Source organism: Rutilus rutilus, assembly GCF_951802725.1.
Source record: "Rutilus rutilus genome assembly, chromosome: 15".
NCBI classification, from domain to species: domain Eukaryota; kingdom Metazoa; phylum Chordata; class Actinopteri; order Cypriniformes; family Leuciscidae; genus Rutilus; species Rutilus rutilus.
The window spans coordinates 31,136,813-31,163,920 of NC_140220.1; the positions used below are offsets into that span (position 1 = coordinate 31,136,813).

General features: G+C 39.2%; 1 protein-coding gene across 1 annotated transcript; it reads right to left on the minus strand.

The window, feature by feature from the left end:
• Nucleotides 1-18,976: 18,976 nt before the first annotated feature.
• Nucleotides 18,977-22,254, minus strand: LOC311304924 (uncharacterized protein). Its single transcript, XM_084432279.1, has 7 exons — nt 21,454-22,254; nt 20,555-20,673; nt 20,133-20,430; nt 19,970-20,030; nt 19,736-19,805; nt 19,527-19,645; nt 18,977-19,419 (listed from the first exon to the last, which is right to left on the minus strand). Coding segments are annotated over exons 2-4 (399 nt in total). The 5' UTR covers nt 20,654-20,673; nt 21,454-22,254; the 3' UTR covers nt 18,977-19,419; nt 19,527-19,645; nt 19,736-19,805; nt 19,970-20,028.
• Between the last annotated feature and the right edge of the window lie 4,854 nt (nt 22,255-27,108).

The following is a 27,108-nucleotide window of genomic DNA, read 5'->3' on the forward strand; positions in this document are numbered from 1 at the left end:
CCTTAAAAGTATTATAGAGAGATACATAGATAAACATGTTTTACTTCACATTTTAATGATGATGACACCATTCTTTCAAGATGTTATCTCTTTTTTGACTTTATTATATTTTTCATCATAGCCTATATTTTGTTAGGTTTGCAACCCTAAATGATTAACCTATGATTGCGTTTAGCAAATTTCTGACTATTTTTAATTTCGCTTAAGATGGCAATCATTATATATTTTTTATTTATCATTATAAAGTAATTTGCTTTAAAAAATCACTTTTTAAAACCGGATACGGCCCCCATTTCTTGGAATGACCCATTGCGAAAGATAAGGCTGAAGACTATCAGTGCTTTTGTAATCTCACTAAAAAGGATCAATTAAAAAAGATTTTGAAACTGCATTTTATTCCTAGAATTCTGAAAGAGTTTCTGGTCTATTCTCAGCTGTCTATATAATGTATATATTGTAATAGAAAATAGGAGGATGTGGCGTTTCTATAAAAAGTAAGAGTCAGATGGGGATACAGCATGGAGGGAAATGCTCCGATGTGTCCGTGTCTGAGTGCAGAATTGATGTGCCTCAAAATCCCCTTTCATGTGCTCTGTCGGGTCTGTAAAAGGGGGAGGGCAAAAAAGGGGTGACATGGAGATACCGGCTGAACAGCTAGTTGATGTCATAGCTCAGTAAATCATTTCTGGAGAAAACAAGAACATGGGGAAAATAGATTGCAGAGAGGACAGTAATTAAAAGTGCAAAGGAGAATATGTCAATGTGCATTATAAAACCTGACTTTTCTGATTCAGTGGTTAGAAGCAGTAAGCCCTGGGTGAAAGCATGCCATTTAATAGACTGCTGCCTTTTGTGGTGGCATGTGTCCACACTTTGCTTTTCTCTTCAAAAACAGGCTCAGAGCAAACAGCTGCTCCACACGCTCTAAACCGAAATCCATCACAACGTCTCCCACAGCACATTCGACTTGCACAGAGTGAGGCAAAGCCTCATTTCACTTTTCCCTTCTGCCTCTGTTTACGTTATCATTTATATGTGATTTCAGACCTTCTCTTTTTGTCAATTTTGCTCATAAAGAGGAAGGCTGTTGTACCTGCGGGCTTAACTTAAGCTTCCGATGAGCTTTGAGATTCAATTTATTTCAGATGAAATTACTTCAGTCCTTTTGCCACAGAACATTAGAGCTGCAAATGAATATCCTTGGGGTACACTTCTTCGGGGTCCATCTGGAGATGGCTATCAGGCAGATAGAGAATCTTTGAGAGAAATGTACAGCTATGGTCAGTTGTGCCTCAACAGGAACTTGTGGACACAGCCCAATTCATAGTCTGCTGCATCCTTCGAAGGCCGCATTTGAAGGCCGATTGCTTCACCCCGGCACGACGAAGCCTGCCCCAATTCTGAGGCTCCTTCAAATGCATCCTTCGTTTCCTGTGAAATTAAGGATACAACAGGATACTTCGCAGCCTTGCCTACCCCAGAATTTATTGCGTGCCAGTGATGACAAGAGAAACTGCTGAATTACACTTTTTAATGTAAGTATTTGGTTTCAGCTACACAAATATCTAAATGACTTAAAATGTAAAAAAAAAAAAAAGTGAAGTGAAGTGGTTCAAATGTTGACTTATATCCTACCAAAATGCGATTAAATATAGTTTATACTCTTCACATTCAGAAATGGACTGTGGTGAACATATTTGGGCAATTTGTGAACCCTGTTTTGTTTTCAGACAGTTTAATATAACTTTCAAAAAAGTCCAGTACAAACGTAACTGTCACTCATCAACGGCAGCTGTCACAGTTGCAAGGCGACAAGAACAATCCTCTGTAGGCTAGACCGTCCCATTTAACAATGCTCGGTCCGACCTTCGTGGCCTTTGAAGGATGCAGCATCTGAAGTCTGAGTTCTTTAAAGGATGCAGGCTCTGAATTGGGACACAGCTAAAGATTCAGCATTGAGCTGGCCATTACAGTTGGATGAACTTTTTAAGAGTCCTGAACAAGACTGCTGTTGACATTCACATTGTATAACCTACTGTATTAACAGGATAATGGTTAGAATGGTTAGCCTTGGGCTTGGAAGAACTCAAGATGGAATAGCAGAAAGTGAAAATTTATAGTGACCTCCACATAACATAAAATGTGGTGCATTGTGCATAGGTTTTGGTCAACAGAATACTAGCCGTAACATCAAGAAATTCCACAAGAACAATAATTGAAGCATATGTGAAGGGCAGTGTTAGTCAGCTGCCCATAAATTGTGTGCCTCATTAGCTCAGTACCTCTGGTGTGAAAAGAAAATAGCTAATTTTCTTTGGGTTTAAACTGGGAAAACATTTGTGGTAAATCTCCAAGGCATATTGTAACTGAAAAATTTCTACTAAAATAAAAAAGTGTATTAATGTAGAGAGATTTACTTTAGAATATATTACTTATATATTTAGAAACTGTTCCTTCATATTCCCTCAAACATTTTTTTTTGCTATTTTACTCCTTAAATGAAACATTCTAAAGATAAACCTCAAAGAATTTAACCAAAAGAAACATACCAAGGAACTGAAAGTCAACAAATACCTTGGACTTCTGTCCTAGAATCCCTATTTGAAGGTGGCAAACATGTGCATGTGCTAAAGGATAAAAAGACCTCATGGTTTAAGTAAGGGTGGTTTGAAGCTGTCACACCAGAAAGTGTTTTCCTGCATATCTCCAATTCCCAGCTGTGACCAAACTGTTTCTGGTTCACTGGTAGACATGTGGTGCAGAAAAAAACGGGCACTTTTGCCATTTTACAAGCCCATAACATGTTCATTATTTTCATGTTGTTTAAAATGAAATTTAAAAGGGTAAAATGAAAATGATGTCATCATTTGCTGATGTCGCTCCAAACCTGTATGATTTTCTTTATTCTGTGGAACATGAAAGAGTCAATAGGGTCCAGAACAACACTGGACCTCACTGACTTTCATTGTATGGACTTTTTTTTTTTTTCATGTTCCACAGAATAAAGAAAATCATTAATATTTGATTTCTGAGACATGGTCAATACATTATGACATTTTTTCTTTTTGGGGGTGAAATATCCCTTTAAGATCAACAAACTAATCCAGTAATACTCTGTTTTCAAGCCCATGGAAATATTCAGATATTTAAAAGAATGGAAAGTCATTTTTATCTGTGATAATAAATTATTTGTTTCCCTTTTGATAAACAGCAACTTAGTCTGCCCTCATATTGCTGTGTTTAGATTTTTATCCTGATACCTATTTGTATGAAAAGTCTTGGAAAAGCATTCAATTATTCACTTCTCATTCACATGCACTTGGGAGGATGTGCTATATATACAACATAAGCAGATTAAATTAATTGTTTTACAACTTTGATTTTGTATAAAATGAAGAGACAGTAGGCCTCTCTGAGATCTTGTGTGAAATATGACTGTTCACATCAGATTACTAGGTGTTATCACCAACTCCTGTTCCTCGTTTTCTCCCTAAAATCTTTCATATTCATAGCGTGGCTAAAAATACATGTAGCATCTCTGCCGCTCACCCTGCCCCCTGCTCCATGGAGGCTCCCAGCAGAAGAGGTGGTATGAGGTGGAATTTGACACGGGTCACCCTACAGGTGAACCCACAGTGGTGAGGGCTTTCAGGTATAGTAGGAACTTTTCTTCAAAACATGTGTTGGTGAGGCAGATTAGAGGTTGTTCTCTGTGGATGAGGTGATGGACATTACCGGCTCAAAGGCAAGTTTCTGCTGGATGCATTTGAGTGCACCACATGGGAAAGAGAGCCCTGTGCTTCCATTGTGTTGCTGCTTTAACAAGAGTCCAAGCACCTCAAATGCACTTAAATACTGGCTTTGAAACTATGATACTGCATTGTCAAGTCACCTTTATTTATATAGCGCTTTATACAATACAGATAGTTTATAGGGATGCGCCGATCTGATACTCAGTATCGGTATTGCTTTTATACTGCCAATTTTTGCCGGATCGGGTATTGGCCAGAGAGACCGATCCAAATCCGATATTGTGCATGCATACATGTATGTTATTGTTATACCACACAAAAGGCACAAAAACATTATAAAGCACCATAATGTTTTCGTGCACTATATTCCAAGTTTTCTGAAGCTATTCCGTAGCTTAATGTGAGGTAGGCCTACAGATGAATATTTAAGTCGGTCACAAGTTCACGTAAGTGCTTCCCTCCGCTGCTGCTGTCAGTCATTCAGCATTCAAACAGCGCTCGGTTACGACAGTCAACTTGATGAAACTCTCTCTAAGATGATTCAATGTTCCCATTATTATACTGTAGATCTGTAGATAATTCTATGGGTTTGTCTTGGAGCCAGCCTGACTCCTGTTTATTTTGAATTTCTACCAAGCTAGTGAAGCTATTGGTTTATTTACAGTTGCTGCACTGGTGCACAATTATTTAATAAAAAATGGAAAATAATGTTTAAGTCAAGCCTGATGCCTTTCACAAAAGAATAATCAGTCTCTTCCCCACTGTGAGGCATACTATGGAAGCTTGTTTCCGCCAATGAATAATAAATAAATAATAATAATTGCGACTTTTTATCTCAAAATTCTGACTTTTTTTCTCACAATTGCGATATATCAAGTCAGAATTGTGACTTTTTTCCTCACAATTGCGAGATATGAAGTCAGAATTGTGAGAAATAAAGTCGCAATTCTGAGAAATAAAGTCGCAATTGCGAGATATAAAGTCAGAATTGCGTGTTATAAAGTCGCAATTCTGGGAAATAAAGTCGCAATTGCGAGATATAAAGTTGCAATTCTGAGAAATAAAGTCGCAATTGCGAGATACAAAGTCAGAATTGCACGATATAAAGTCGCAATTGCGTGTTATAAAGTCAGAATTGTGAATTGTCTTTTTTTTTCCTTAGAATTGGACTTTATATCTCACAATTGTGAGTTTATATCTCACAATTCTGAGAAAAGATGAGGCATATATGGAAGCTTGTTTCCGCCAATGAATAATAAATAAATAATAATAATTGCGACTTTTTATCTCACAATTCTGACTTTTTTTCTCACAATTGCGATATATCAAGTCAGAATTGTGACTTTTTTCCTCACAATTGCGAGATATGAAGTCAGAATTGTGAGAAATAAAGTCGCAATTCTGAGAAATAAAGTCGCAATTGCGAGATATAAAGTCAGAATTGCGTGTTATAAAGTCGCAATTCTGGGAAATAAAGTCGCAATTGCGAGATATAAAGTCGCAATTCTGAGATATAAACTCGCAATTGCGTGTTATAAAGTCAGAATTGCGTGATATAAAGTCGCAATTGCGAGAAAAAAAGTCAGAATTCTGACTTTATATCTCGCAATTCTGACTTTATAACACGCAATTCTGACTTTATATCTCGCAATTCTGACTTTATTTCACGCAATTCTGACTTTATATCTCGCAATTCTGAGAAATAAAGTCAGAATTGCGAGATGTAAACTCGCAATTGTGCGATAAAAAGTCGCAATTATCTTTTAAAATGTTTTATTTTGTGGCGGAAACAAGCTTCCATAGCATACAGATACAGTTTATTAGGTAATTCAGCACAGTTTTTTATATATTTTTGTTTTTATTTTTTACATTGTCGTAATTTAGATATATTTTTAAGATGAAAAAAAGTTGGTTTTACAGCTGCTAGAAATGTGGCTTTCAAATGAAAGATTTGTATCAAAGAGCACACCCATGTTCATAACTGACTACGAAGACTTGACAGAGCAGCCATCAAGTGTTAGACAGTGTTCTAGGTTATTACGTACAGAGGCTTTTGGTCCAATAATTAGAATCTCTGGGTTTTTTTTTTCAGAATTAAGTGTTAGGAAATTACTAGTAGTCATCCAGTTTTTTTTATATCAACTATGCATTCTGTTAATTTTGTGAATTGGTATGTTTCTTCAGGGCACAAAGAAAAATAGAGATGAGTATCATGAGCGTAACCGTGAAACCGAACACCATGCTTCCTAATGATATCTCCCAAGGGTATCAACGGTCCTAGTACACTGAAATAAATACATTTACATACTGTTCTAGCAATAAAAGTGAAACTTAAAGGCCCAGATCATTTTGAGGTACAGCTCTAACACAACAGACTTATGTGTGCAGTTCCCCCTTTTTGTGCACAATTTTCTAATTTGTATCTTAAATATTGTGGAATGTAAACCTACAGTAGTAGCTAAAAGTTTAAGTTGTCTTTCCTTGCACTACAAATAATTTTCTCAATTATAGCATTGTTAATTATGGAATGCTCTTAACATGCTGATTGATAATGCTAAATGTCTTGTCACAAAGGTTTGAACAGTCAGAGTCATACCGGTAAAAATAACTATATACAAGCGTTTTGCGAATCCCGTGTTGAACTTCGAGATTTGAGAAGCAGCCTTCAGTAAAATTATGTTTGAGGGTGGGCCAAGTTGTTCGCAGGCGGACAACATACAACATAGGCATATGCAAATGTATTTTCTAGTGATGTAGAACCGTCGCACAGTGGGATTCAAATTACAAACGACTCGTAAAGGCGGTTCAGAGTTGATTCTTTCTTTTGGGAGACAATAACTTTGTTTAAACGTTTACATTTACAACAGCTATATTACACACTGCATAAAAGGGAATATTCAAAAAAACTAAATAGAGGCACTTAAATTAATAATTAAATCGTTTTTTGTTGTAAATTATCCTGTCAGTGAATTACCAAAGGAAATAGAGAGCTCCTGATGAAAAAGTAGCTGTTAAGATAATCAGTGAGCAATTACATTTTCCAATTGCAGAAATGACAATTCTGACAAGGGTGGGTGGTTAAGACTTTTCCATTTCAGTAAAATAAAATTGAAGTTAGAATTAGAATAATTTAGATCTGAGCAGACATGGAAACTAGATAAAAAAATTATAATAATTATAAGCTGTAGAAATTTAATTTAATAATTCATAAACTCAATCTAAAATGAAAGGAACATGATTATTACAAAGTGCATATTGCCGATAGGAAGGATTGTCATCAGTATACCTAAAATTGTTTCTATACAGTGACAATAGAACAATTGGATTTGAGGTTGGCCAAAAAAGCACAAGGAAAGAATGGAAAAGAGAAACATGAAAGGACAAAGACCACCATATTCGTCAAGTTACAAAACAAGAAGTTAGACATAACGGAATCATCCAGCTTAACATGTCTGTGTACTTAAAAAAAAAAGAAAAAAAAAAAAAGTTTAATGCAGAGAGCGAATGTGTTGAACAAAGTGTTTTATTATCATGAATGGCCTTTTAAATGCCTGTCTTTTTCAAAGTTAATGCTTTGACTGCAGCATTAACTCTAAGCAGGAATTAGACTTGAAAGCCAATTCACACCCACTGAGCTTTATAAAGCCAAAACACAAATGAAGTCTCTTTGTTTATCGACCTTTTAAAAAGTGAACTTTACAAAGATATTGAAATTACAGAAGTCAATTAACATCTCTCTGTCGTCAGTCTTCGTTTTGTGATGATCAGAGCTTCAAGCCACTGAATCACAGTAAGATTGCTAATAAAGTAATCTTGTAATGTCTTACATCCTTGTAATATTGCATGGAAAAAAACCTTGTGAATGGAGATAAGTTCAGTGTCACACATGAAGGTCTAAATCAATATTTTAGCTTTGACAGCACTAGACATACTGGTGGTCGTGTTATGTGGTTTGACCTGCTCAGACCTGCAGTCTTGTTCAGCTTTATTTATTTCTGTCTGGTAAATCAAGTTTATCAATAGGAGGCAGAAAATGATTCCCATCTTTTGTAGTTAACATCAAAAGCAGTGCATCCAATCAGACTCTGTATTTTAGTGCAAATCCATCAATAAGTTCAATAAGCCAAACTAGCCTTACTCATCCTTGAAAACCATGAAACGATTGTGACCCAGACTGCTTTAAATGCTTGTTTACTTGCAATGAAGATATGCATGGTTTGTGCAGACCACACATCTGTAATGTGTGTTATTGGCTTATTATTATAATTAAAGGTAGGGTAGGTAATCCTGTTCAGAAACACTTTTTTTTATACTGGGTGAAATGGTCCTTCCATCCTGATAGTAGTCAATACATTATGTGTTTAGAAAAAGGAATGAAAAAAATCAGACCTCTGTAGCAGCTGCAGGACAGTAAAAACTCTGACCAATCACTGCCATTCGGTGCGAATGTAAAGAACCAATCAGATGCCTTCATGTCTCGTGCCCGAGGCGAGCCCCACTGCGCGCGCTGCCCTGCGTGCACTCATCACATGTCACCGTTCCCGGAAATATTCAGCTCAAAGCACCTGCATATGCAGTCAGCGAAGGCAAACAAGGCAAAAACTACTTCCTCGGACCCTGCCCGCACTCTTGAACGACCTCCTCTGCTTCGCCCTCAACCCCGGACCTGTCCTCGAACCGACGATGCGGTACTTGTCTCTGGACTCGGAGTGTACGTTAGTCTTCATTAGAGTCAACAATGTTTTCATCATGGAAGCTCTTACATGCAAAACACCGTATATGTTATGAATCTTACACGACATTCACCTTCATCACAGTGTAACTGATGGTAATGGAAAAACGTGTATCAATGCAACCTGTTTTTAGTTTTGCCTTATAAATATAGCTCGTTACCGAATGAAACTTTACCATTATCGATATGCTAGCTTGATAGTGAGTACTAAAATAAATCTTATTTGTTTATATTCATAGTGATAAAGTTAGGTATTTTATTACATGTGATTCTGACATGATGTCACTGTATGTACTGCGCTCCTTCCTCTCCACTCGTCTCAGGTAATAAATGCGTCTTGTTCCAGCCTGAGCGTTTGGCGTCGCGCGTTCATGTGTTTTGGGGGCGTGGCTTTGGAAGGAGCTCAGAAGGGAGGGGGTGGAGTGAATGGAAATAATGAGCTGTGTTTATTGCAGATTAAAAGGTCTACAGTCACTCGATTTTTATATTTTCTTTTTCAGAGTACTTACATTTTAATTATGTATTGGTATATAAAGACAGTTTAAACAAATTTGGAATGTTTTTTTTTTTAGAAAAATTATTACCTACCCTACCTTTAATACTATTTTAAATATTCAATTGATTATGTATACGTACTGTATACAGTCCCGGCCACTTTATTAGGTACACCTTGCTAGTACTGGACTCGCTTTTGCCTTCAGAGCTGCCTTAATTCTTCATGGCATAGATTCAACAAGGTGTTGGAAATATTCCTCAGAGATTTTGGTCCATATTGACATGATAGCATCATGCAGTTGTTGCATATTTGTTGGCTGCACCCCCTTAACTCTTCTTTATTCAGTGCCATCTTTTTGAACAATTGTTATTGGACTGACCTTAATCATATTCTCACAGTTAAAGTTAAGTTGAACTCTGATGTTCGGATGCTGCTGAATTTTTAATAAGGGTCTGTCTGTATGTTTTTTTTTTTTAAAGAGAAACAAGAAATCAAGGCCAGAAGCAATGACCTGGGAGTGTAAACGCACGGTGGTTGTCAGGACATTGAGTTTGGGTTACTGCCAAAGTCTTTGTCAAGGCCATCATAAAGGACATTACTTCTCCAATGTTCCACTGGCGTACAAAGGGAGATGACTTCAGGCTTGCTTACATTATGAGCATTGTTGTTTTGTGAATGTTGTAAGGTACACAGTATTTTATATTTTATTACATTTCAGACAGTATATTTCAAATAATCATGGTATCATACATTTATATATTTTTGTACATATATGTGTAGACCTTGTATTTATTACACAGCTCTCTTGAATGCTTGATTATATAGCCTATACGTTGATCAATAGCAATACCTGTATATCATTGCCTTTCGTGTTCTTAATTTCTTGTTCTTTCTTGATAGTAAACTCAGTGTAAAAACTAAGATTTCTGCCTGAGCAAAGTCAAATTAAATGTCAAAAAATTCTAGTTATTGAGTTGCACTTGACTGAATCGCTTGATTATGTACTTGTTTGAGACCCTTTGAACTTTGAAATTACTTTTGAGGTACAGTTCCATTGAGTGGTTATATCACGATGTGAAAAAGTGACATCTATTGTGATTAAAAGCAAAATGTGAGTAGGTTTTCCTGTAAAGATGTCTGTGTTGTTTTATGATAGGAGGTATTTTATTGGAGACCTGTTTGAGTTCAAAAGATATCATCAAGGTTTCTCTCAATAACACACAAGGGCAAAAAACGCTTGCAAGCTGTTTAGAACAGATCTGAGCTGACATAAGACTGACAATCTCTTCTTTAATTTCTTTATTTTACCTCATGCCTCTGGAAGTTTATCAAATTCAAAGACTCAGGTTTGATGTTGCATGTCCACGTATGTCAAGGTACTTGAGTCTAGTGTTTCAGAGTGTCTTAATGTAATTTGAAGTAGGCGAGTTTCTGCTTGCCTGCTAACCATTATAGGCCAAAGACTCACAGTACTCCAAAGTGTTAGGATCATATAGTTATTATTATTATTATTATTTTTCAATCAATTCAAGAAGAATTTAATGGGCCAGGCATTGATGGAATAGCCTGAGGTCTCACTATACTGTTAAAGTCTAAAATACAAGAGGGGGCAATGTCCTGTATTATTATACTTCTAAAACATCACAATAAATAAGTGTGTGTTGCAGAAGGGAGTGGTACTATGCACACTAGCCGAGCCGAATCAATAGTCATTTCCTTCATATTACACAATCTTCTCTTTGGGATTCAAATAACTCACAGTAGCTGGGAGTTATGGATTCCTGCCCCATGGATTCATCCAGCATTGATGAGTTTGGTTGTTGCCTCATTACAGCTGTCAAAGAGTAATGTTTGCTCATAGCTTTCTCAGCTCCGTTTCTAAAAAAATGAATACACTGGGTAATCTGTTTCCCTGAGACTTCTTGCAACCCAGCTCATGTCAGGAGCAAATGCTGATGTGACATGATGGTGAAACGTACTTCTTAGACACCTGGGGCCTCATTTATAAAACTTTGCGTAGGATTTGCGTCAGAAGTGGCGCACGGATGAAACATAGGACGTGCGTACGCACAGAAATATTCGGATTTATAAAACCGCGCGCACGCACATATACGCAGTTTTCCCTTAATAAATCACAATCAATTCTAAATGTAGCGCAGCTTTTGCGGCTTCATCTCACGCCCATAGTTGCCCATAAATAGTCTGTGAAACGCCCACAAGTTAATATTCATCGATTGCGAAATCATGGCAAACACCGAGAGGAAGACCAAGAAACGTAACTTCACTCAATGTGAAGTAGAAATTATCGTTGGCGAGGTGGAAAAGAGGAGTAAAATGTTGTTTGGAGGGCACAGTGTGGGCATTACTAATGCCAAAAAGGCACTTGAGTGGCAAAAGGTTGCAGACGCCTTTAATGCTGCAGCCTCACAACCTCGGACCATGGGCGAAATAAAAAAGAAATGGTCGGACATCAAAGTCCTCTTGCTGTCTGAAGATGCGTTCACTTCGAATCCTTCCATTTGCCACATCTTCTAAGAGCGCAAGATCAGCCATTGTGCGTCATTACGCATTGTGATGGCATCATGGCATTTTATTACCCTCCATTTGATTGCATCTGACAAGCTACAGATGTGTTATGAGGATGAATTGCATAACATGCCAATATTATTGCAGAACATATTTCACTTTTCTTTTTGCAAATATGTGTTAATTTGCATTTCTGTTGTAATCTTCGTTTGATTTGGTTTGTTTTACACTGCAGATCGATCAAACGAGTGTTAAGCCGCTTGTCCACCAGCGTCTCGATTTCTGACGCGACGCCAAAGCCCATTCATTTCCTATGGAACTACGTCAGGCAGCAAAAACGCCCCGCAAAGCATGATGGGTCGCGTCGCGTCGATTTGGTCAACAGCGGCGCTGCAAAAAAGTATCTCGGTGGATACTTTATGCAAATGAGAGCGTCAAAACGCGGGGCAGCAGCCAATGAAAACTCAGCGGCGAGAATTTGTGTATGAGCGTTGCTATGGTTTCATATTTAACCAAGCAGCGAAAACGTCACAGGCTTCGCGTCGGAACAGAAATTGATCGGACGCTGGTGGACAAGCGGCTTGAGGCCCCGATCACACCTAACGCGTTTTTTGCAGTGAGAGGCGCCTGTTTTCAATTGGTTTCCTATGGCAGCGAGCGTTCTGCGCGCTGTTTATGCGCCTGCTGCGCCTCGCGTTTTACCGCCCGCTGCGCCTCGCGTTTTTGAAGTTGAAAAAAAAGCAACTCCGAGCGGAAAAAGCGCCCGACGTCATCGCTTTTTTTTTCACTGTCCAATTGAATGAAGTGAGAGGCGGGCCTTCCGTTTTAGTGATAAAAGCTACAGTTGCTTGAACGCCAGGAGAGTGCGATGATGGAGGATAAACTTGTGGTGCTCTCGCAGGTTACCAGGAGCTTAACGACTTCACGACCGTAACTACCACAATGTTAACAGAAAGTAAATATATTTAATAAAAGGCTGATTTGACGTTTACTTGACTGACAGGATAGTTGTTTCAGTGGTTGCCTAGCAACATAAAAAACGCAGCGCACTGCTCGTTCTGTGTGATGGTAAAAGCTGTGCACCTCGCGTTTTCGAACCTGAAAAACGCGTTAGGTGTGATCGGGGCCTTAGGCTGTTAATTGTAAGACTTGCTTTGTGAAGTCTTCATGTTATTTATGAGAGGCAGTATTGCCATTTCTTTTACACAACGGTCTACAGTTTCACACAATTTCACACACTTTCACGTGTTTCTTCCATCTGCCGACGGTGTCGCCATTTCTCATTTCACCCGTTTTTGTGCGTACGCCTGGGTCAGAGTTTGCGTGAAGGACCGCACATTTTCCTGTCAAGTTTGCTTTTTATAAATACCAATTATTGCGTAGAGAGCGGCGTACGCCACCTTTTGTGCGTACGCAACGTTTATAAATGAGGCCCCTGCTCTCCAAACTCTAAGGCCCCGTTTACACTAGTGCGTTTTCGTTTTAAAATGCATAACTTGTCGCCTGCACTACTCCGGCATGTTCAAACCTCGAACCTCGCTGCAGACCCCGTTTTAGTTCGAAAACTCTGAGGTTGTGTTTCAGACCAAACGGAGACTTTTGAAAAACGAAGGCATGGCTACCCACATTATACGCTACTGGAACACAACAATAATAGACCAAGGAGTGCGTTTCTCAGAAAGCATCGTAAGCATAAGTTGATCGTAGAGACCGTTGGTGGCTATTGTTCTGCAATCATTAATTTTGGTAAATACAGATCAGAGCCGTCTCTCTTAACGGCTCTGTAAGTACCAGCCTCGACAACCGTGTAAACAATAACATGGAGACGGAAGGGGCAAGCTTTGCTGACTTTGTGGTCCTTTTAAGCAGCCATTGTGCAGTTAAACTCTGCATTTTATAATAATGCAACTGCCTACATGCACAAGAGCCAACTGTTTACACTTCTATGCGCAATGTGTGCATGAGCGGTCATGTGGCATGCGTTTTCGGTAGTGTAGTGTAGTGTGGACGGAGATCGTTTCTGAAACACAGTGGAAATGCCAGTATAGACGAGGATCGTTTTCATTTAAAACGCACTAGTGTAAACAGGGCCAAAGTCTTCCCAGCAGTAAACACTCAATTCCGCTATATAATTTTTTGTTAGGCTCAATTAACAACACCTGCAGAATAATGTTGCCACAAAAATGTACTTGCACTTCTCCCTCCTTTTCTTTAAAAACAACACAAATCAGGGTAAACTGAGGCACTTACAATGACGGGTCCAGTTCGTAAACATGAAAATACTGTAGTTTTCAATAGTATAGTCACAACAAAAAGTTTAGTGTAAAACATGTTAAAGATTAGCATACAGGCTGTCGATTACTTAAATGATAAGGTGTTTCCTCACAAAAGCGGGTTATTCGGTGTAGTGAAGCCTCCTCTCCATTGACATCCATTCATAAAAAATGGCCTCTGCTCCCCTTTCCCTGCATACCGGCGTTTGCATTAGCTGTTACGCTTTGTGACTAAAGGTTGCAGGCTTGTCACCTAGTGGCTTTGGCTAAACTCTTCTGAACAGTGACCCTCCAGGAGCAGGATTGGACATCCCTGTTCTAATGGCAGCTGCCATTATTGATTATTAATGACTTTTCCAATTGGCGGTTGGCTCTTTTTTTTTTTTTTTTTTTTGAAGGTGGGACTTATTCCGCAATATTTCGTGATGCACTTTCTCCCATTCATAGTAGCCTAATAAGCGAATCATCTAGGTATATCCAAAGTCTTTGATTAACATGATTTTAGTGTGAAAAAAATCACTTACTACCACTTACTAACTAAACTTACCACTAACTTTACTAACCTAAGTATGTTGCGAAACACCTGTAAAACCTAAAACCGTAAAACGACTGTACAAGTTGGGAACAACGTTAAAGCTTAAATAATACCCAATTTTTTTTAAATAATATTACAAACTTTGATTGAACCTGGAAGGCTGTATGTGATTTGAATGGAAGTATCAGCTTTAAATAGAAAACATTTTATGGTTCAACGTCTTGAACTCTTGAAGGTTTCCTAGTTTCTATGGAGCCCAATGCAGTTTATTTTTTATTACTAATAGATGTGACTGTTAAAGAATTTACTGAAGTGCAAAAGGAGAATGACTGTCAGCTTTGATATCTGAGTGCTTTCTCAAGTTTCACCCGTCCCTTCGTCTTCCCTCGATCACTTCCTTCTCTTTATTGTTATATTTCAGAGAGCCTGTAATCCTTAAAGGAGCAGTAAGCGATTTTTGAAAAACGCTGTTGAAAAATGGTTCAGACCAAGCACCAAAACACACTTGTAGCCAATCAGCATGAAGGTGCGTATACACTCATGATGGGGGAGGAGAGAGAGAGAGAGAGAGAGAGAGAGAGAGAGAGAGAGAGAGAGAGAGAGAGAGAGAGAGAGAGAGAGAGAGAGAGAGAGAGAGAGAGAGAGAGAGAGAGAGAGAGAGAGAGAGAGAGAGAGAGAGAGAGAGAGAGAGAGAGAGAGAGAGAGAGAGAGAGAGAGAGAGAGAGAGAGAGAGAGAGAGAGAGAGAGAGACGTTTGAATTCCATTTATTTGTACCAAATTTTTTTTTTTCCTTTTTTTTTTAACATTTTGGGTATGGTTTTTTTTTTTTTTTTACAACTAGAAACAAACATCTGTCACAAAATCACGACATATATCAAAACACTCCAAAAATTAATAAAAATACAATAAAAATACAACAATATATTGCTACACAACATATCTAAAAAACTACCTACCAACATATTCAACAATTCAGAATTAGGTCTTCCTCATTATCTACAGAACACAAGACTTCACTTAAACCCCATGTTTCCATAAAAACAACCAGATTTAATACTCCTAATATATGTTTTTTTCTTTTGGTTCCCTTTTAGTGATGGCTATATTTTATTCTTTTAGCTACCCCTTAATCTTTTCACTTTTGTAGTATATTAGTACTTGGACTGTCGTGTTATGTAGGGAGCTGTTCATCATGCAAACTGTTTCTTTTTTGGGATGGAAGGGATGACTTTGCCATCGAAGGAGTAGAGGAGCTAAATGATAATTAGACATTCGACCTGAATTATCATAGTAGCACAAATTGCTTTCACTTATTGATGATGAGATTCCGCCATAGTCGTTGCCTGTGTTGCATAGCGTGTGCTTGAATGTGGGGATGGAGGCATCAAAATAATTTCAAATATCACCAGTGTTTACCAGAAATTGCTTACTGCGCCTTTAAATGCAAAGGTTAAAAATAACCTCACCGTTTACCTGTTTTAATCAAAAGGGTACAGTATGTGAAGAGGTTCTGGTAGGGACATTTGAAGCAGAATATTATCTTCAAATTTCTCATTTAAATGTACGCAGAGGCTGTTTCCCTAGTAAGTTGTGACAAAAGCACGATAGAAAGCGGTCCAGTCCTCTCTTTTTCACTCGGGAAGTGTCCTGCTTATTTGCTTTGCAGGCGGCCCCTATAAATCTGCAAATGATACATATGACTTTGTGCTGGGAATTCAAGTAGAATGGAAAAAGTTAGATATTCAAACTATGAGACCAAAGAACAAAAGAAAAGGGCTGTCTGTCCTCACTCCTTAAAAATAGCTATTTGTTCCTTGAAAAGTAAAATAAGAAGAAATAGAATAATTCACATTGGTTTCTTCTCTATTGTATGACCTTTTCAGAAGATGATCTTCTGTATCTTTTGTGTACTTTTATCTGAAAGTGCATGCTAAGAATGACAAAAAATAATCAAAGTAAATATCCTTCAGTTCTCCATAATTTTTTTATTTTATTTTGGTGATCAGCAAGCAATTCAATGTGGCATTTAGAGAACATATAAATAACCTCCCTTAATAGTCATAAATATATGATCAAATCATAAGCTATTACCCTGTAGCTAAAGACTGGTTGCCCACTGAAGCTAAGCAGGGCTGAGCCTGATCAGTATCTGGATGGGAGACTTCCTGGGAAAACTAGCTTGCTACTGGAAGAGGTGTTAGTGAGGCCAGTAGGGGTACTCACCCTGTGGTCTGTGTCGGTCTTAATGCCCCAGTATAGTGATTGGGACACTTTACTGTCAAAAAGCACTGTCTTTCAGATGAGACGTTAAATCTAAGTCCTGACTGTGGTCATAAAAAATCCAAGGATGTCCATCGAAAAAAGATGGTTTAGTGAAAAATAAAAAAAATAGAGGTTTAACCCTGACATCCTGGCCAAATTTGCCCATTGGTCTCTGTCCATAATCATGGCCTCCTAATCATCCCCATATATACTGATTGGCTCAATCACCCTGTCTCTTCTCCACCAATAAGCTGCTGTGTGGTGGGCGTTCTGGCGCAATATGGCTGCCATCGCGGCATCCAGGTGGATGCTGCACATTGGTGGTGTTTGAGGAGATTCCCCCCCTTCCATTTGTAAAGCGATTTGAGTACTGAGAAAAGTGCTATATAAATGTAACAAATTATTATTATTATTAATCAGAGAAAATCGAGGACTGACTGAAATGTGTGTCTTAGACTAAGATGGTCATTTCTTTCTCCCAATTCCAGTTGTCATGGTGGTCACAGTGATCCTGCATATTTACTTCTAAGCTGTTAATGCTGTTTTTCTCTTCTCCTCTCAGTCTGTTAACAGCTCTGTATTGATCCGTTCCTTTAATCCGTTTTGAGAAGAAGCAAACACAAGGAGATTAAGGCTATGACCACAGCGCACAGTACAGAGTGTTGAGGGATATACGCTGCATCTATTTCCGTAAGGCCGAAAAGAAAGGAGCGAATACACTGTCACTTTTTTCTGACCGACTAAATCCTAAATAAATAATGCTATCAGTTGCAATATGCAGGCCATAGTTTATGATCTACAAAGATTTATAATGGGATCACTGTGCATTCTGGAAGCAACAACAACCACCTGTTGAGATTATTAAATCAGCGGAGCACTCGTTTATTCGATATCATACATTCAGTGAATAATGCAAATGAAAGAAATAAAGAACATATTGCTCATAAACTCTGTCATCTTGTATTCCATGCTAAAGGGAGAAATAGTTTCATGAGGGAATTTGTCATCAGAGCCATGGAAGCACAGTACATTTTGATGAAAATGTAGATTCATCTAATATAAGGGATCATTTCCCTAAATGAGACTGCAAAAACTCAAAGCCCATTTCAGAATGTACTACTTCATTTAATGTTTCTACTTTGAGTATGGGAGATTGGTTGGTTGGTTGGTTGTAACAATTTTTGCTTTAACATCTCTAACTCTGCATTTTTTAATGCTGTTTATCTTAAAAGGATAGTTCGTTAAATATATTTTGCAGAAGAAAGAAAGAAAGTTTTGGAAAAACACGAGGGTGGGTAAATGATGGTCATATATAGTATAGTATATAGTACTTAAGTGGTTAAACCGATGTTGTTACAACTTAACCCATATTGCAACCACCCCAATCCCCTATTCGAAACACATTTGTTTTACTCATTGTATCTGCAGATTGTGTTGTGAGCAACAGGCTTTAGCTTGTTTCCAGCTCACCCAAAAACCTGAAACCTGACCTGGAGAGAGACAAAAAAGCTCTCATTCTCACCTTCTGCTCATGGTGACCACAAATTTCAAACCAATCAATTGAAATCCATTGATTCACTCAGACAGGTACTTCAGGCACAAAGCTCAGGTTGTGTTGCTCTGTACCGTGTGTAGGAGAAACCCGAAGCTCAGCTGCTAAATTTGGGACCTTAAATGTCAGCTCAAATAAAGTGTCTGCTGTTCCACTCCACTGTGAGTTTTAGAGGTTGAGAGGAGATGAGAAAATGAAGTGCTGGTGGCAGGAACAGAGTCCTTAACCGTCATTCAGACAGATGGATGCGAGTGACCTGCCTTGAGAAGCCAGGGCACAGTAACACCCCGACACTAAAGCTCAAATCAGTCAGAACCATGTCTGAAGTTACTGAGGGCCAATTGAGATTGTTCTACCTGCTGTTGATGTTTGAAGACAGGGTGTTTTTGAAAGGTGACATGCCATCATTTGGTAAACACTTCAGATGCCACAGCTGGGGTTATTTGTGAGGTTACACTGCATGAAAATTGGGATTTCCGACCCCGTAAACGGCCGCAAATCTCCCTAATTTTCGGCAGTTAACGACAATTTACAGCCTGTGAACGTCGCGTTCGTCTGTGCCGAATATTGTCGTAAACGAACCATGACGTATGCAGAGCGCTCGCGCCGGAGGTGTGAATGGCTCTAATTACCATATGAATAGCAGCTCCCGCCAGAGAAAGGCTTGAATTTCCTCACTCACTATTGGTTGAACCCACGTGGTTTAAACAAGAAAAATCACTCGTGATTGGTTGGCAGATCTGTTCCTATTGGTCACCCTTGCTCATTAAAAATTCAAAAAATTATAATATTCACATAAATAATAATATATAAATTATTTTTGTATATTCATAATATGCTATTCTGTGGTATATTCATGTCATTGTTAACCTATGGACTACACTATTATTACCATCAAGGACATGAATTTATAAAGGAATGGAAAATTTGCCAGGGACATGCTGTTTATTCAAAGAAAGAGCTTTATTAGCACAGACACAAAACAATATACACCTATGTACAAAGCATAGATCATCTGCACACACAACAAATTGGAAGCTCAGTGTCTGTTTTCATCTTCGGAGCTGTAGTAGGTGACTAGCGGCGTTCTCTCTGAATTCGATCCACTTTGAAACCGTCTGTGGTGCGTTGCCCTGTATTTAGGAGTCGCCTCTAATCTCGACTGCAGCGTAGCACAGAGCTCTGTGAGCTCCTGGCTGGTGGTTGAACTTCATCGGACATCAGATCTATGGTGGCGCACTTCCAAATGCCCACGTCATCCTCACCTAGCACACCGTCTCGCTTCTAGCAGCTGTAAAAACAACCAATACAGACAATCAGTACTGTGATGCACTGTGTATGGACACAAAACATCTATTAATGCACGTGAAAAATAGTCACATTGACTAAAAATCTTACCCTCTTTCTTCTCGCTCGACTCCGAGCTGAACTCGTCACAGCTTCGGCCTGCAATGCCAGATCTGGTTGTTTGTACCTGAAGCTCCAGCGTACTGTCTCGTAGTATGTCTTACAGGCAGCTGGAAAACAATTAAATGAGAGTGATATGAATAAAAACAACGCAAGTCACAGTAAAATGAAACAAGGAGAAAATAGTAAAAGTTACTTACAATGTCGTCATGATCAGCGTCATGAAAATCTGGACTTGCAGACATAGCTCTGAGTAAATGTGAGGTTACGCTATGGAAACAAAATGTATGATTAAGATCGTAAACTATAACGGATCTATTTTCTTATACAAGAGAATGAAAGCATATTCTTTGAATCTTACCTTTAAAATGTTTGTAAGTTTTTATGAAAGTAAAAAAATAAAAGAATGTAAGATTCTTTTTTTTTTTTTTTACCTTGATCCAGTTCGTAGCGCCCACAATTTGTCTCAGAGTTGTGAAGATGGCATACTGCTTCCTGTAAATTACAGGATTATTTACAATTATTAAACAAATAATAGCCATCAATCCCATGACCTCTTGCTTTATGATGAAATCATGAAAAACAGAATATTCTTACATTTCACAAGGCCTGACAAAATACAGCTGCAGGTAACTAGCGGCATTCTGTCTGAATTCAGTCCATTTTGCAGACGTCTGTGGTGCGTTGCCCTGTACTTTGGAGTCGCCTCTAATCTCGACTGCAGCGTGGTACAGAGCTCTGTGAGCTCCTGGCTGCGACAGGACGGAGGTCGCACAATCCATCCAGACACCCCGCCGACGATGCCGTCTTCCTCATCAGACATCAGGTCTATGGTAGCACACTTCCGAAGGCCCACCTCATCCTCAGCTAGCACACTCTGTCTCGCTTTTAGCAGCTGTTAAAAACAATAAAGACAATCAATACTGCGCAATGCACTGCGTATGGACAACACACATCTATAAATGCACCTGAAAAATAGTCACATTGACCAAAAACGAATCTAATCTAATAAATCTTACCGTCTTTCTTCTCGCTCGACTCCGAGCTGAATTCACCACAGCTTCCGCCTGCAATGCAAGATCTGGTTGTTTGTACCTGAAGCTCCTGCGCACTGTCATGTAATATGTCTTAAAGGCAGCTGGAAAACAATTAATTGAGAGTGATATTAATAAGAACAACATAAATCACAGTAAAATTAATAAGAACAATATAAGTCACAGTAAAATTAATAAGAACAACATAAGTCACAGTAAAATTAAACAAAGGAGAAAAAATGCAACCGGGTGAAATTGCAGAAATACACACCGGAAGCAAACTATGCTTTTTGAAATTGGGGTTTTATTCTGACTGCTGTTTAAAATAAGTGACAGCGGTCAATGGAAGCACAATTAAACAGATAAAAGTCTGATTAAGAAAAAAGTTTGCCTTGTTCTAAGAGATTTCACAAGAAAAAAAAATAGATTTCACTAGTAAAAAAAAAAAAAGAAAGAAATTGTAGAAACAGTTTACAGTAAATTTGATGACAATCAAATGTCACAAAAAGCTTAACCAGTGGATCAATACCCAAATCCACAGAATACTTAACTCAATTCAAACTGAAATGCAGTGTAATACACTGCAACTGGTCAGATTTAAATTGATTTCTCCAAACCAAAATATGTTAGGCTACAATTAAATACGATAACACAAACTGGAATACGGCAGTGGCTGAGGTAACTTAGGCCTAAGTTACAAGAGAAATAAAAGCACTTTAACAAAGCCACAACCCACGTTTAATCATGCCATGCGGAACCAGAAATATGCATTTAACCATAAAGTTATACTGTATAATCACAGAATATAGATTCAACTCATTAACAGATTTATCAAATAAACATGCCATCAGTAATTTCCCCCATAAACCATAAAACGTACATACCCAATCCTTTACCGTCCGATCACCACGAGGTTCCCTCGTCACACATGCGCTCCAAATAAATCTATAAACAAAAATGTACACATCAAATGTTCTTTTAACTTCGCTTCACAACTTATTTGTGCATATTAAAGATATTGGAGTAATATTTACCGAGATAGAAGAACGTATAACACAGAATCCGATCGATGCACGCACCGTCATGGAGCTCTCCTGAACAATGAAAAATGGCTGCCGTTCTCTGGTCGCGCGCACGCGTCCAGCACAAGTGAATAGTATCGCGAGAAGAGAGGGATTTCTTAAAGGGGCCACAAACATTTTTAATGCAAAATAGAAACGAGGTACATTTTATGTAAACAACTCTAATCGTAGTTGTAACTCTATATGTACAGCAGGCATAATTCTTGTCATTGCGTATGTGTATGCAGCATGAGTCAAATACAATCTTCTGTTCGTGTTGTATTATGCACAGTGGTTGGGCTCTAAGAGATTGTGATGCTGTTTGCATGGAATGCACATTTTACCTTTGTGGCAAAGCCTGATTGAAATTAATTGTTGAAATAAATGGTTTTGTGTCTTTTTTACATAACATTGGCTATTGCTAATGACACATATAACTAATCTAGCTACTTTCATTAAATATATCAATTTAAGCTAAAATGTAAGAGGGTCATTCTATGAAAATGTCAATTTTTCTGTCCCTAGCCTTTACAGAAATATTACACTTAAAAAACACTTTTAAAATAAACGTGTTTCACATTTTAAAATAAAACAATATGTTATTTGAACAATTACACCCTCTTGAGCCATCAATGTGGCAATATTTGATTTTTATGAATTATATAGAATTTCAAGCACCACAGAAGTGCTCGTCCCTACAGTCATGTACAGAGGGAAAATGCTTTATTTTGAGGTCAATAACAGATTTTTACACCATTTAAAATACAATAATGTATGCATAACTATCAAATATATTATGTAAATGATATATATAAAAAAATGCAGAATACATATTATAAAATTTATAATGAAAGTAGTGGTCCCCTGGAGTTGTGTCACTGGTGTTACTGTTAAACAAAAATCTCTTATTTTGAAATAAAAATCACACTGCTATAGCTTATGTTTGTATGCAGTATTAGTTGTTAGAATTAGAATATTAGTTGTTTGAAGAGTTACAAAAAAGCGGTCGGTCTTAACACAAGTTTCAGCCGGCAAGTCGGTCAGACTAAAAGGGGGAAAAAATAAATAATTGGGTCGGTAGGCTACTAAACTGACAGGGTCGATCGGGTTACGGCAAACAAGAATATTTTTAAGGATGGCCTTAGACTATTGTAACTCACTTTATTTTGGGCTATCTCAGGCCTCTCTCTCTCGTCTACAGCTAGTTCAAAACGCAGCGGCTAGACTTCTCACCGGGACACGCAAATATGAGTCGATCACCCCTATTTTATTCAAACTCCACTGGCTACCTGTCACATTCAGGATTGATTTTAACATTTTACTATTTGTGTATAAAGCTCTTAACAAACCGGCCCCCCAATATCTGACCAATCTCCGCTGCCCGTACACTCCATCTCGTACTTTGAGATCCAGTGATCACTGTCTTCTCATCGTGCCCAGATCCAGACTTAAAAAACGAGGCGACTGCACTTTTGCAACTGCAGGCCCAAAACTTTGGAACAGTCTACCCCTCTATATCAGACTAGCTCCCTCAATTTCCATCTTCAAAACATCCTTGAAAACTTTTAATACCCCTTGACACAACTATTGTTTTTTTTTTTAATTGTCCTGTTTCTGCCCTGCATTTTATCTATTGCCCTGTACAGCACTTTGGTCAGCCTTGGCTGTTTTTAATTTTGCGTTATAAATAAATATTGTATTTTTTTTAGAATTAAGTTAATACCTTTGAGTCACCTGGGATAAAACTCCCCCTGCTACCCTCATTTGCATTTGTAAAGCTCACAGCAGTCTCATTTACATGTTAAAGCATTAGAGGGAGGGGGGTCACGGGGCAAGCAAGTCTCACGTCAATTTCCGACAATTTCCGACAGTTTGCAGTGTTGCCTGTAAATTGCCGTTTGCAGTCGTAAACCTGAACTTCCACGACAATTTACAGCGCCGGTAACTGTCGAAAATCCCACTTTTCATGCAGTGTTACTTAAACAATTTTGCATGGTTTGAAAATTCAAGGTGTCTTTGGGTTGTGAATTTGAGGCCCTGTAGCTGAAGTGCCATTAATAGACATTTTAGGAGGTGTGTAAATTGTCTGTCCAATTCAAGCAGTTTTCTTTGTTGTGGCACTTGAGTGACGTCAAGTATGTAGGCTATTTTACTACTTCCACCATGTGTTTGTAAAGATTTGTCCTTGAAGAGCTGAATACATTGTAAATCTTGTTCAGAAACTGTATTAGTTTAATCATTTTCAAACGTGCTATTATTATTACTTTCATCTGAGTCCAGCTTTACAATTTTGGCATAAAAACAAGAACTTAATTTGGATATAATTTTACACAGAAATTATTTGTAAGCATTTGTTTTTACCTTAAAGTCGTGTTAACATTGTTTATGTGGTGCTTTACTATTAATATGGTATCGTTTAGGAATTGGCCCCATTCACATCCATTGTAAGTGCGCCTCATTATAACTCAGAAATTCATATTTGTGGTAATCAACATTATACCATAAATGCTCTCAATAAACCTTAACTTCAATTATATTCATATTCCTTCAATTCCTTCCAAAAAAATTATATAGAGAACATTATTTTAACCACATTGGCGAAAACACTTAAGCATGGCAAAACTGCTCACGCATATATAAACATCATTTTGCAGTATATGCCTCTGGTTTATTTTAAGGGATCTACCTCAAACAAGATCCCATCAAGGATAAAGCATATATACTTTGGGACCCCCTTTACCTTTCTGTATCACAGCCATTCTCATTCAGTACATCAGCACCATCTTCAGTTTGGCTGCAACATCCCCAATGTTCTGTATGCTGCCAGAGCGAAATTTTAAATTTGACTTCAACCACAAATCATTTTTAATGAATCCCATCGCTCCTCTTACAAAAGACTATCCTGCTTTCAGCCTCAGTTACTTGCAAGAGATGAAAGGGGATAAAATAGAGCTGTGCTGCTTCTGTGCTTTGTGCTACAACCTATTTTTGGTCACAAAGAAATAGTCTTTAAGAGAAACCGTCTCCTAGGAAGTGCCACGTTTGGGTGCCTGTAACACACGTTACTTTATGCCCCCCACACCCCAGGGAAGGTGTGTCCTCGCACCATAAACAGTCCAACTGAGTAAGGGGGATGGGGCTGATGAAGAGCAGAAAATAAGAAGAGATGGTGGCGGGAGAAAACAAGACTAACGATGATGGTGAGAGGAGCCAGGAGCAGGAGGAACCCGGCAGGGACCCAGACCACAGCCAGGACGAAGGCCCATGGTGGAGTCAATGGAGGGAGGAGCCATGGTGGAGACTTGACTGATGACACGACTAATGGAGATTGAGCCGATGCAAGAGGAAACCAGGGTGCAGACGGAGAGCCAGCAAAACCGGGCACCACCGATGGTCCTGGAGGCCAAAGCAGATCCGCAGTGATGAATGTCCAAGGTGGAACCAAGGTGCCAGATGACTGAGGGGGAGCCGGTGGGACTGAGGACCAAGGTGGTGCCGGAGGGAAGGCAGAGCCCGACGCAGTCGAAGGGGTGGAGGGACGTAGCTGAAGGCCCGTAACTCAGTGACACAGGCAAGGTGACATCTGACCAAGGCAGAGCCAGAGGAATGAGGGAGCAATAAGCCAAAGCTGAGCCGACAGGTTGATGGGCTGAGGTGGAGTAATGGGATCAACGGATGGAGGTGGAGCCAAGGGATCCTCTTTACTAGGCGGAGCTGGAGACAGTCCACACAATCGAGTGGTATAAGAGGAGTCGAGGGGCTGATGGAAACTAGTGGAGGTAGGGCCGAGGATGTGGGAGACTTCAAGCTGGGCAGAACCAGCGGGGAGACAGGAGACTTCTTGCTGGACGGGACCAATGGGGATTAGCGCTGCACAATTAATCACAAAGAAACCGCACGTGATTTGGCAAAGGCTGCGATTATTTTATGCGCAGCTTGTCAGTGCAGTGCGGCTGATCGGTAGTAAATGCTGCTCCTTCTGAACGCCAGAGGGCGCTCAGTATGATAACACGCATCATTCCAGAAGATCCCTATCAGGCATCATCGCAATAGCTGAACCAGTAGCTTTGATTGATTAAACATGACTAATAAACACATGACTGCCTTTTTCTGTGTAAGAAGCCACATCATCTCTCAGAAGGATGCTCAACTGTTGTTATGAAGTGAGTTTGGAGTAAAAGCATGTTATTAAATGTTGTCTTTTGTTGGACAAGAGTTTCACATATTTTTCTCATGTTTAAAGGAGCCGTATGTAAGATTGTGGCCAAAACTGGTACTGCAATCCCTTTCAAATTACTGTAGAGCGGTGTATCCCCTCCCCCTCCCCCCTGACTCGAGGTTGCCAGATAGGCTGCAGGATCCAGCAGGAACGTAGGCTGCTACGTTGCTGTGGTAACTAGAGCAGAGCTGGCAACCCCGATGCCGAAACACTATACTGAGTTTGTGATTGGTAGATAGGTGGAGGGTGGCGCTTCAGGCCAAAACACAAGATGACAACATCAACATCAACATCAGTTGAGGGCTGCAACTTCACTTTTTAAATGACAATATCCTGGCCGGACTACTGTTGTCAGTGATATAAGTATTTGAAATGAACATGATTTCTTAATGCCTAGTGACATATCAGGGCTATTTTATGATTAATTGAAATACATTTCTTACATACAGCTCCTTTAAAAAAAGATGTTTGCGTGTTGCTTTTTCAAATGCACGTTATAAGTGACTCAAACTCACAGTGCTTACAGATGGAGCAGCGTTTACAAAACCGTACATCAATGACAAGCTGCGCATAAAAAACAATCGCAGCCTTTGCGATTTCAAATTCGCGATAAACCAAACCGGCTTAAGTGCGCTTAGGCTACATGGAAATTGCGATTAATCGTGCAGCCCTAATGGGGATACAGGAGAACTAGTAACACATCCTCTTCCATTTCAACATAACCAGCAGAGGTCAGCAGCAGCTCACCCTCAGTGGTGGGAGTCTGGGCGGGGTCTTCCTCCATTCCCTCAAACTCCACTAGTACTCCCACGGTGGCACATGATGTTGCCAGCTTACGCACTTGGTCAGACTCACTGTGGGGCTCAGTCTCCGGGGCAATGGTTGGCTCAATCCTTTTTTACTGGCGCTGGCTCGTGCATTACAGCAGGCTCTAGCTCTCAGTCTGCTGTGGGCTCTGGGGTCATGTCCGTGCAGCAGAGTGATTGCTGTCTGGGCTCTAGGTCCAGAGTGGGGCTGATGATGTTCTCCACGGGGCAGATAGTGAAAGCCGATCCATTGTTCACCAGCATCCACTCCACGAACGCGGCAAAATCCGTTCACTGGAAGGCATGCCTTGGATGCAGAGCGAGCGGTCCAGATAGTGAGTTAGACACGCCAGATCTAAAAAGTCCCTTGCATGGTCATCAAGTGAATAGTCCTTCTGCTCCAGGCAGAGCAGTTGGACGTCAGTTTGGTCCATTGTGAGGGGGAAGAGGGAA